A 12,785-nucleotide genomic window follows, 5' to 3' on the forward strand; every position below is an offset into this window, starting at 1 on the left:
CCCAGCATTTTGTAAAATGGCTCTCAGGGCCATTTTACAGAATCCAGACGGAAAACATCGAGCATCATGGCTTGAGTAGGAATTTGAGTTTATTCAAAATTTCTGACGGGAGAATAACAGTCCACTGGTCATATGAGCTGAATGATGGTGACTATACTTAATACTGAGGGCTACACTACAGGTCACTAAGGGGGTCGGAAGAGCAAGGCCGCTTGTACAGAAAATAAAAATTGATTGTGGTGGTAACTAACATGCTGATGGCTATTCAAAAAAAGGCATCAATATGCATTTCCGGAATGATGATTGTAATAATGGTCTTTCTTCCACTTCAAAGGCAATTATCTCAAGATGTGAAATTTTGCTGCATTTGACCCCCTTTTTCAGGAACTTCAGCCGATAGAGAGACAAAACTTTGGGACTAAGCAGTAAATACTACAGACAGGCTACTGAACTAGAATTATGAAATTTAGTGTAGAGAAATACAATTTAAATTATATTTACTGCAGATTTTGGGTCTAAAATTTGGTAGGCCTAGTAAAAAGCCAACAAAGAATCGAATAATCGGAAAACAATATTCCTAGTTCAGTATCACTACCTCAAATTGCTGATTTCAATGATACCAAGATCAATGTTCTAACCCCAGCAGACCATAAAAAAAGGGTTACAAACATAGACTAATAGGCATGGGAGGAATAGGGCCTACTCTGCTCCCTGAAGTCGTCGCGTACGTGGCAACCCCGGAAACCTAATGCAAAGGGGAGATCACGGGCGTGGAAGCGGTAACCAGCATAGAAAATTTTATGGCGGAGCTGCGAGTAAAAAACACGAAGATTCTACATGCCAGAATGATCAGAATGATGGGGAAATCAAGCACCGCCCTGATTACCTTCGAAGGATTCCACATTCCGTACTATATCAAATACGGTGGCGCCGAGTATCGATGCCGGCCACATAAGCCCAGGTACCAAGCGTGCAGCGTATTCCTCGGCGTGGGCCATAGAGCAGGCGTGTGTCCTAACCCGGAATAAACAAGGTGTGCCAAATGCGGCGCAGACGATCCCGATTAAGCGCACCACTCCCAAACCTGCTGCATCAATTGCGGCTAAAAACACCCGGCCATGAACCCCCGCTGCCCAATTCGACAGCGAAAGCTTCTCAACAAGAGGTTGGTGATCGCACTCGAGCACCAAAAAGAAACCCAACTACAAGGGAGTGCCCCGAACGGTCCCGCCAGCACAACACTCAAACCGTGTAAATGATAACCAATCGTGCAGCAACGCCCACGACATGGTAGCTGCAGTGACAACGACGACGGGAGGCTCGCACCCGGAAGAAGACAACCATGGAGCACTTCAAGAAAAGAAAGGCCCTAAGACGGTCCCTACTGCGCCACCACCCCAACAACCTAGCGCCGGTCTAGGGTCCCGCTGGGAAAGCCAGACAAAGCAGCTCCCGTTGAAAAACCAGGACCATGAAAACCCAAGCCATCTGAAGGTGAGCTCGACAGAACAATTCCCTCCTCTCCCTCTCTCCAATGCCACCCCTCCCATTTCAACCGCCACAGACAATTTGCGCAAGCCACGAACAAACGCCGATAAAAATTCTAACACCTACGTAACACAATCTAACACCAAACCCCTCACTCCACTAACGGCTGAAAAGACAGCTCCACTTGCTCCTCCCTCCCCAGATGAAGATTCCAGCAATGATACACCGGTCGATGGAGGCCATGGCTGTTACTCTTCGCGCCGAAACAAAAACAATGGTAGAGAGCCTCTATGTGGAGGTCAAGAGGGAAAAGGAAGGTACATTAGAATGACACCTCCAACATACTGACCAGCGAATGCAGCAACAGATGCATCACCAGACGGGGTTGTTGCGTCAGCTGCTCATGAGAGATCAACAGCCGCCGACACCCTCCCCTCCGGCACAGTGTCGACCTAAGGTAAACCTCCCGGAAGACACGCACGACGAGCGCGACAACCGTGAAGCACGACGCCTCCACCCATATGCGCGACCGAATCCCACCTGATCGATCGTCACTGCCACTGTTCCTGCCCTGCCGACGGCAGCACAACAGTGGCACCGCTGACACCTCGATAACTCCCCCACATCCCCCACAGACATCATTCCCGCCATATCTGACTCCTCAGCCTCATAATCATCATCAACAACCACATTGATAGCAGCCCTGGACAAAAAGATAAAACAAAAATTCAAGTAGACCATCCGCCCATTCGGCTATGACAGTGAAACTGTCGAGGATACCGACGCAAGAAAGGACTCCTCACCCAGTATCTTGCCAGTCTATAGAACCCTTCCTCCCCCCTCACCCCTCCCAGATATAATAGCAATTCAAGAAGTAAGCTGCGAACCCACCCTCACAGGCTTCACAGCACACGCCAAAATCCAAGAGTGCACGTCGACGAAGCAGACACGACGCCACCCAAAATAGCTACCTTGGTATTCAAGCACCTCACCGCCGTAGAACACACTATCGAGAACAAGCACATCGCACACGTTCTGCTCGAGGTGGTTCCCACCAAACGCAACCAGGCATCCTAGTTCGTTCTTAACTTGTACAGTCCACCTAAAGAGGGGAAACGGGACGCATTTCACAAAATAATAGAAGCGACCCTAAAATTAGCCAGAAGAGGAATCAAGTTATAATTGTGGGAGACTTCAATGCGGCCAATCCAATGGCGGGCTACGAATCGGAGACCCCGAAAGGTCGCAAACTTGCCCTGATAACCGCCAGAAATCAACGCACCCTACTAACGAAATCGGACAAACCCACCCGCACGGGAAACAGTGTGAACAGAGACACGTGCCCCGCCAGAGCAAATACCCTGAGCACGTGATGGAACGTAGGAGAGGCGTTGAGTAGCGATCATTACATAATAACCGCCGATATTGAAACAGCCGGGACCCGCAAGATTGGTCGCAAGATAATATTAACCAACTGGGACTCCTTCGACAGAAAAAGGGGGCCACGACGGAGAGAGGGCGTAACGGGTTAAAAGGAACGCCAAATCCGCCCTCACCTCTGCCCCTTCCTGAATGGGTGCAAGAAATAAACAAAGACCTGCGACGACCTACTACTACGGCCTCAGCCACTACAACTACACCTGACGTAGACAACCACCTGCTCCCCCTGTGGGAGGCTCGCAGGGGGCTCATCAAAAGGTGAAAACGGCAAACACACAACAGGAAGCTGAAGCTAAGAATAGCCCAAATCACTGCCGAAGCAAAGAACTATGCTGCCTTGCTGACAAATAACAACTGGTACTGCGTCTGCGACCATCTCCAAGGCACCGTGGGCTTGGCTCGTATGTGGTCGCTGCTCCACGCTTTACGAGAACCAAGACAATCCAAATCCGAGACTAGCAAGGCGATACGTACACTCCTGCGCAAGGAACAGTGTGTCGACAGCGCATTTTTCGCCCAACTAGAACAGCGCTAAATCAGCTCTGGCCCGCGCCCCCAGTACAAGGACTACCCCTATAAGGACGAGAACAGCCTACTCGACGCTGACATAACAGAGGCTGAAGTCTGAGACGCTCGACAAAATGTCACGAAGAATACGGCGCCGGGTACGGATGGCATCCAATACAAGGTACTCAAAAACCTGGACCAATCAATCTCCCAGCTGACGTCGGAAGCCCTCCCTCAAGAGTGGAAGCACACCTAAATTGTCATTCCCAAACCTGACAGACAACTCTCACTTGCAACTCTTCGGCCTATCTCGCTCACCTCGTGTATCGAGAAACTATTCGAACACATCGGACTAGCGCGGTTTCACCCCAACCTCTAAGCACGATGATTCTTCCCGACACATCGGCATCTCCTCTCGCATCAGTCAGTCCTTAGCACGGACAGCAGATGTGCATGCGTGGTGCTCGCTGGACCTCGGCTCCGAGCCGCTCGCCGCGTCGTGGAGCTGCTTGTGCTTACCTCCGCGCCTGAACTGACGCTCCACCTCAAGCGCGTCTCCCTCTCTCTTTCTCTCCCCCATTGATCCCCAGATCTTTCTGCCTCAGAGCGTGCATTGTTAAATGTATTTTGTGCCTGTTTTCGTTCATTTCTGAAGATGGCGTAAGGAAAGGTGAGGACGCGTCTTCGCCGCGGGATTGCTCCGCGTCGCAATGAACGAAGCAGGGCCGTCAGGCACGGCGGCGCAGGTTCGCCGTGCTTGACGCGCTGAAGTACAATGGTTAAGCAGTGCTACGCAGCTACTTCAAATTTTAATATCTTAGAAGTCGGCCGTAATTTTTGTTGGTATCAATTACAAATGTGATGTCATTACGTTAAGTGAGACAGTATGAGAACAATTTTGGGATCTTCAATTTCCAGAAAAAAAAAAGCATTTTATCTAAAACACAAACAGGGATGTGCTGTGCTGTTGGTAATAAAAATTTCAATAAATGTGATCTACTATCTGAATTTCGTTGTACCATGAAGGATAATGAGACGCTTTGTATTGAATTGAAGAATACATTTTTGCAGCTTGTTATCGTCCAACTGGTCAACGTGTTAAAAGTATATTTACCTTTTGAATACATACCTAATGTTTTGTAATGACAATAGCAAAATCGTAGTTATGGAAGGAAATTTCTATATAGACATTAATTCTAAGCGGGTTAAAAAGTGCAATTTGAGAGTGTGCTTGTTTCCAATGAATGTTTCATATTATAGAATAGGAAACATGAGTTACTGAAAGATTAAATACCATTCTTGATTTATTTGTAATCAACTATGTTATCTCTTGCGTCATTAGTGGGAACTTTAGTTGTCCACTGAGTAATCACATGCCTATTTGCATGTTTCTTAGGACGAAACATGCCTAGGGTAGCCGCAGAGTGGTAAACACACTCCAAAGAAACACTGGTACATCATTTCAGGAATTTAAATAGAAATTGCAACTAATGTGCTGGTAGGATGTCTTGTATGAGAGTGGTGCAGGAAAAGGTTTTAATAAGTGTATTGATGCATTTGTAATACACCCAACATCATAGAAAAGAAACAAAAGCTACATAAGGATAATCGAAAACCTTGGGTCACTAGAGGCCTCCTGAATAAAATAAAAAAAATAACCGCCATTATTCAAGTTTCCTACAAACCTGCGAGCCCTGAGATCTGAAAAGAAATATAAGTTTTCCGAAACAAGGTTAACAAGGAGTTGAAGAAATCAATAGAAAACCACTACTTGCAACTTTTTTCATCATGCTCCGGAAGCACTGCTAAACTCTGAAGTAGAGTAAATAATGTCTTGAGCAAAAATTAAAATCGGAGGCAGTGGAAATTATTTGTTTAGATCATTAAAGTGTAGAAGGCCAGGATATACTTGATACTTTTAACCGTTATTTGGTTCATAGAGGACATGAGTCATCGTTAACTCATCCTCAAATCTTCAAATTCTCTGCACAACAAAACAGTATTTTTAAAACAGTGTACAGCAGCTGAGTTATGCTCAGCTTTTCATGAATTGCGACATATGGGTTGCGATACAGATGGTTTAAAGATCTAGCCAGTATAATATGTTTTACATGATATATCTCCTGTCTTAGTCCACGTGTACAACCTATGCAACCAGATAGAATGAAAACTGCGAGAGTTACGGCATTGCAAAAAAAGGGGATAAGCCAGATATCAGTAATTACCGCCCAATCTCCTTTCTTCCCGTATCCTAAAAGGGCTCGAAAAGGTCTTACATAATCAGTTAGCATCATTCAGCTCTAAATTTGAAATCATACAAAAGCTTCAATATGGCTTTAAAAAAATGGGTCAACGCAGCTAGCGCTCCTTGATCAAAAAGAGTTTCTCTTAAATACCTTTGAGCAGAAACTTCTAGCCATGAGAATATATTGTTACGGACGACAAGGAAGAAGAAGCGGGCAGTGGCGCGGGCAGGAGCGCTCGCGCTAGGCCCGCGAACATTCATTAAACGTCATCTACCATCGCCATCGGTCATGTTCTGTCTCCTGTCTTCATCGGCTTGCCGTATCGTAACATTTGGTGGAGGTGCGGCGTACAACATCCCCATCCTCGCCTTGCAGCATCGAGGCCATCTTCAAGCCGGGACCATCACCGAGGGCCCAGGCACATCGCCGAGCAGCTTCGCCCCAGCCCTTCAAGCCCAGACCTGAACAACTACCACCGCCCAGCCCCCAGCCCGGACCTGAAGACAAGGAGAACAGACCAATCAGAACCGAGATGAAGGACCCGAAAGACCCGAATGACCCGAAGGAACCGAAGGAACACGCAACCCCCGCCCAAGCTGCCTGACGTGACCTCGAGCCATCGGTCCCATGGACTCTGGTGACGGATGGTTGACAGCTCCAAGGGAGGCGGATCACCCACGAATCAGACATCGTAACGGCAAAGCCGTTCTATTCTTTTTCCTCTTCTTCTTCAAGCATCCAGACACGCCCATAATCATGCCATGAAATCATTAATATCGCTAAACTTCCTCGTCCACGATCGGAACGATAGCTCGGTGGCCTCGGGTCATGTTACGGACGACAAGGAAGAAGAAGCGGGCAGTGGCGCGGGCAGAAGCGCTCGCGCTAGGCCCACCGCGAACATCCATTAAACGTCATCTACCATCGTCATCGGTCATGTTCTGTCTCCTGTCTTCATCGGCTTGCCGTATCGTAACAATATGTTGCTTTTTTTACAAGCTCTGGCCACATAAACCACAGACTCTTGATAAACCTGAACGCTGTGCAATAAGAGGTCTCTGATATGGCTGCGATCTATTCAAATCTTTATTTCTTCTTTTTCGACAGCCGGCGGCATGGAGTCTTATCCCTGTGATTCCAGTGCGCGGATTGTTTCTGTATTTGTTCATGCTCGTGGTCGCGATACGAAGCTTTATCATTATTTCTGTCGCGCAATTGCGTCAAGATGTACCTCGAAGATTCCATCTGCTCGCTTGCGTTTCGACCATGTTTCAGGTTATGATAGTCACGTTTGCGGCTTTATCTAGATGGTTTTTTGCCGCCTTTAAATTGAGCGTTGACGTGTGTGACAAGTATCCTCAGTTCGACGGCCGGAGAGCACGTTTTCTGCTATCGATGCAACCGAGTTGTTATTTTGCGGGCAGAAGTCAGCCCTATAAAGAGGTAATTTCAATAATGTCTCGCCTGTGTCCTCTTTTGGCGCCTACGGCCTTGTCACCTCTACGTGACAATATTACATCATAAAATTTTATCTAGCCTACAGACCCCAGTTTGTTTATATAAATGGTGAAAATTCCCAATTAATGAAAATGTCTCAGGTGTTCCTCAATGAAGCATTCTAAGCCCGCTTCTCTTCAGCCTGTGATATTGTCTTCAATCAGAAACATGTAATATTCATAATGCATACCGATGTTATACTTATTCCGTCTGCTTCTCAAGTAGGCTTAATTAATAAGGCGAATGATCACCTAAATAAATTTAGCAACTGGTCAAAAGAAAACAGATCAAAAGTAATTGCTAAACAGCTACGATATTCCCTACTAGATGTAGGCCTTTAAATGTTTTCCTAATCTTTGACTCTACTCATATTTAAATCGTAAGCAGCTGTAAAACTCTGAGAGTTTATGTTTCCAACGCACTTCAGTGGGAAAATATTGAGCATTTGGTTCTTAAAATAATTAATACAGGTGGGCTCATTAATAGATCGTTATAACTTTCCATCGTCAGTAAAACTAATACTCTATAAAGCATTGTTCGCTTCCCACATAAATTAATGTTATTTAGTGCGGTGCACAACTAATTCATGCCTCAACAGGATATTATTCTAACAGAAGAAGGCTATGCGTATTATTAAAAAGGATTTATGCACACAACATACCACAGAATATTTTCAGAACCATAAGATCAGAAGAATCCAGCATATGTACAGATATAACTTGCTCCGGCTGTTTTAATATGGCAATAGAAAAAATAGCGCAGCATTAACTAACTTCTCAAATCTGCGCGAAGCAATACCTTCACGTTCCACACGACACACAGAATTTTGGAAAATACCTCGACCTAGAACAAACTATGGGCTTCAAATGCTTCACCTCCGCTTGCCTACACTCCTAAACTGCATCGAATGCCAATGCTTAAGTATGCTTCACTTAACCGCTAAAGAATTCATTCCTTCCTACACTCGTATCTTTTCAATAATCGTCTTCTGCAAGAAATGAATTTTCGATGCTTTATCACTCTATTAATTTCATTCTTGAGGGGAGAAATGTTCCGGAATGTTGAAAACCACTGCTGTTCAAAAATCTTTTTTTCATTTCGGTGCAAATATACAAGCGCAGCGATCTAGGATTGTGTATTGTGTCTACATTTAAAATAGTTCTGATCTAAAATTAAACAATTGTTACCGCCTTCAGGGATCGTGCGTGCATCAGTACTGCGCTGTTTCTTGCAAGGTAGTCAAGGGCCCGCCCCGCCGGGGTGGTGCAGCGGGTTCGAACCCAAGCTCGGCGGCTGCGTCTCGATGGAGGCGAAACGAAGTGGCGTCCGTGTGCTGTGCGATGTCGGCGCACGTTAAAGATCCCCAGGTGGTCGAAATTACTCCGTAGCCCTCCACTACGGCTCACCTTTCTCTCTTTCCACTTTCCCTCCCACCTTCATCCCTTCCCTTACGGCGCGGTTCAGGTGTCCACAGAGTAAGTGTGACAGATACTGCGCCTTTCCCTTCATGTGAACCAATTATTATTAATTATTATTAGTTGAGGGCCCCTCAAGCTGCTTCCGTGCAGCTTTTTTCTTCGCCTCCTTCATATATTTTATGAGAATAAAAATTTGAGTTGAGTTGAATCACTTTTTTTTCTTGCTTTGTTTATTTGTTGTTCTTTGTTCTTGCTTGTATATTCCATCGGCGCCTGCTTGCACACAAGGGTCTGCAGTGTGCAATTATTATTCTTCAATGTTAAGATCTTCATTAAGGTTGAGTGCACTGATCTAGGCAGAGTTTTTTGTTCGCATAGCTACAAACAATTATTAAGCGTCAATACTATGACTAATAGCGGTGCGGCTTTGCATGGAATGCCGAAACATATACGCGTGCAACGTCTTTCTGACGGCTTTGTATTTCCATACAGTAGAGAGCCCTGGGTACAAAATCTGCTTCTTGAAAAACATAGTGCAAAAACTTTGTCATGTTTGACAAAAATTATTTTAAAACATTTAACGTAAATGTACGTTCACAGTTCGTTAAATAAACCCTTTGAATTTTTTCGGTGATACTGATGATGTACAATGCAGGTTCTCTCTTCCGCGCTCAAACTCTTTTTATTTCTCTACACCGAGAAAGACGGAAGAAAATACTGCAGCAAGCACAAGCGCGATACCTGAACATTTATTTAGTCGACTGCTGTTGTAAGGTATTCTTTTCCATTAAAAAGCAAGAGGGAGGTAAGTGCAGTGCCGGGACAACCCCATTTAAAAGCCTCGTGTTCAGACAGAAACTCAATCTTTTCACACGCCCCGCCGTGGTGGTGCAGTTATTAGGGCGCTTGACTAGAGGTTCCAATGTTATGCGGGATTGAATCCCGGCCGCGGCGGCCGCTTTTCGATGAAGGTGAAAAGCAAGGCGCCCGTGTGCTGTGCGATGTCAGTGCACGTTAAAAAACCCCAGGTGGTCGAAATTTCCGGAGTTCTCCACTACGGCGTCTCTTTGCCCGAGGCGCTTTGGAACATTAAACACCACAAACCAAACCAAACTATCTCTCACTTACCTGTAAGCTTAACTACAAAATTACTTTTCAGATATGCATCCTAAAGATTACAAAACACCAACGAAATTGTGCTCTAAACACTCATACTTACAATGCATGGAGTGTTGTCTCTGTAAGCGACGTTTCTATCAAGGCCAGGACACGTGTGATGACACTCTTTTGCATAACCATTCTGAAAGGTAACGATGGGTTTACTTCATATCGATAACAGATAGTAAAATAACGTTCCAGTCGCTACTTTTCAACCGTGAAAAACAAAATGTGGGGATTTAAGCATGGCTGCAACCTAGTGATACGAGTGAAAGCTGCATTAAGTATGGTTTTGCATAGTTTAGCTAGGGTGTCGGGTTTGGAGGTTTGGTTTTGGAGTATGATCAAGCCTCTCCCTGCGAATAACGGCTGTATTCTATTTAACATTGAATTTCGTTCCGCGATTTTCTCATCGCTCTTCCTAAGTCCACCAAGGGAACAACCTGGGGATTGTTAATGTACACTGACGTCGCACAGCACACCTAGGACCTAGGGCTCTTTGGTCTTCGCGTCGATGGCTCCATACCATCATTCGGTTTCTATTTGTTTTGCATGCCTGCATTACACTCGCCGCCGCTTCGCTGGCTGACGACGGCTATTGCGAAGTATGTCTCTTTATAAGATGAATTCCTTTTTCGGCTCATGGTAAAAATCTCGGGTGCGTGTGATCTGTGCATAAAATCTGGTCGAGAGATTCTTGGAGATTGATCTTATTTAGCGTTTTAAAATCTGGTCGGGAGATTCTTGGAGATTGTTCTTATTTAGCGCTTTGCCATCTATAATCCTACACTTGATCGCGCGTCAAAGAACGCCTGCTGCAGCTGAGGCTCTAAGGGAGCACTTCAGGTGAGGGTCAAAGGAAGTACCTTTGCAAGACAAACAGAACCACCTTTGCAGGCTGCGAGGTTCGAAACTGGGTTTGGGCACACTGCGGAGGAGGGGCGCGCAGCGGGGTTTACGGAGCTTCTCCCAAACGCACACCCCTGGAAAAGCCGAACGCCAGGCCGGGGGACGCTTGTACCCATTTTTACCAGTGGGCGTCCGGCGGTGGGTTTCGAACTAACCACCTCCCGCAGCCGAGACGGGCGCTCTAACCACTACCCAAGCTCACACTTGCCGGAGAACGTGTGACAGATACTGCGCCTTTCCTTCCGCGTGAACTCATTTACTAATTTGTTATTAATAATATTATTAATAGTAATAATATTGTTAGTTATATATAGCAGTGCAACGAATGCGCGCCGAGGAAAGGAAGTTTGCAATGTACGGCGCGAGTTCCGGCCTTGCTAGCAAAATCTTCACAAGGGGTGCACGACGCACAGTGTGCAGCAGCAACTCTCAGGATTTCCCATTTCTCAACTGCAGATTCATCAGTGCTCTTTGAATTCTGTCTTTATTTATTCTCTCACATTTCCTTCAATTCAACTATCTCAGAACGAGGCAGCGGTGATGGCCTTGTTAGAATCAGCTGAGCATTTGCTTATCCTCTTTAACACCGTCCCAACGACAACAACATACATGCTGACCTGATCCAGAACGGAGAATTCAATAATATGCCCAAGGACTAGTAGCTGCTATCGTTTATTTCACCGGGCTGCGAACCACCTAGCAGCGCCCATCTTAATTTGGCGAACGGTGAGTGATAGGGCTAGGCTCACTCGCGTTGCTACGCGCGCGGCGCCCATACGGCCGTGGTTGACGTGCAGAGCGAGTGATTAAGAGCATGTTTTCAAAGCCACTGCTACGAATCGACATGCGATTGTGCTTTGCATGCGAGGAGTGAAACGTCTGCTCCAAAAGCAAAAACATCTCCGACTAACAATGTAGAATTGTACATTTCTGAAGCATACGTTACGGAAAAAAGGAATTTATCAGTTAAGGATACGTGTAAGTAGTTAATGACTGAATCAAAAAGTAATGGACATTTCGAAACCAATTTACTCACTTAGTAGTCTCTCACAACAAAAAAAGATTGTTAACAAGTACTATAAGGGGTCATGGTTGGCAGGTCTGTACCATGCTAGGAGAATCAGATTGGGATCGAGCGAATTTGGGAAATATTCGCAGAATATGACTACCAGCTTACCGGTACTATTGAAAATTAAGAGCGCACACATGGCAGGGACAAGAAAGACGACATCAAAGCCGAACTCGCAAGTAAGCGTTTATTTAAGAAATGCAGAAAATGTACTCAAAGAAAACATAGCAACATAAAAACTTATGCAATTATGCAGGCGCGCCTAGATGTGAAAACTGCCGTTCAAGCAAGACAACAGATAGGTCACTGACACAAGTATACTGACTCTTAGAGATATGGTAAGGCTCTGACACTTCTCTTGTCAAACGATTACAATGCCTAGACGAATTAGTAGTTTAGCAAGCAAACGGTTACAGCCCCTGTATTCCCTGCAGTGCTTGGCAAGATTCGAAGGCACTTACAGGTGCACAAATTGTCTTTGGAAAACCGCCTTCTTCTATTCTTTCCAAGGATCATGGAAGATAGTATAATCTCTGACTTTATATTGTCACGAAGACAGGGATTTATGGGTTTATGGCAACAGGGGCAGATACACACAGTCAAGAGAGAGGTTCGCGAGAAACGGTAACACGAAGACACTTCATTGTCGTTCAAGCGCTACCTCGAACCGTAAGGTGGCATTATTCCCCCCCCCCCCCCCCTTGGAAAAAAAAAACCGCAAGCTCACAGAAAAAAAAACTGCTCCGGATGGCAAATATGACTTTCAGCGGGTAAAATACGGCTTCATGCGAAGCACATGCACCAGGTCAGACGAGCACTGACGACTAGAACTCGGTACAGTTCCGTCTGGAATAACCTCGTACGTAACTTCTGAGAGGTGACGCAACACTCTGTAGGGTCCGAAGTAACGATTGAGAAGTTTTTCTGACAGGCCTGGGCACCGGACAGGTGTCCACACCCAGACTTTGTCACCAGGCTGTAACACGACATAGCGATGGCGGTCGTTATATCGGCGTGCACCTGTTGCTTGCTGTTTTGTAATGTGATTACGGG

General features: G+C 45.7%; 1 protein-coding gene across 7 annotated transcripts in view; it reads right to left on the bottom strand.

Annotated features, from left to right (window-relative positions):
- The window catches only part of LOC146174899 (uncharacterized), a 266,551-nt gene that overhangs the window by 52,916 nt on the left and 200,850 nt on the right, over positions 1 to 12,785 (bottom strand). For 6 of the 7 annotated variants that reach the window (XR_014702011.1, XM_084584108.1, XM_084584110.1 and 3 more), the window contains one exon: positions 9,816 to 9,896. The exons of the other annotated variant lie outside the window; for it this stretch is intronic. Coding sequence is in view for 5 of the 6 variants with exons in the window: in XM_084584108.1 (XP_084440234.1) it covers positions 9,816 to 9,896 (81 nt within the window). In the remaining variant the exon portion in view is untranslated. The remainder of the gene's footprint in view (positions 1 to 9,815; positions 9,897 to 12,785) is intronic. 7 annotated transcript variants of the gene reach the window in all.

Source organism: Amblyomma maculatum, chromosome 11 (assembly GCF_055883805.1).
Source record: "Amblyomma maculatum isolate TAMU_Amacu chromosome 11, ASM5588380v1, whole genome shotgun sequence".
In the NCBI taxonomy this organism is placed as follows: domain Eukaryota; kingdom Metazoa; phylum Arthropoda; class Arachnida; order Ixodida; family Ixodidae; genus Amblyomma; species Amblyomma maculatum.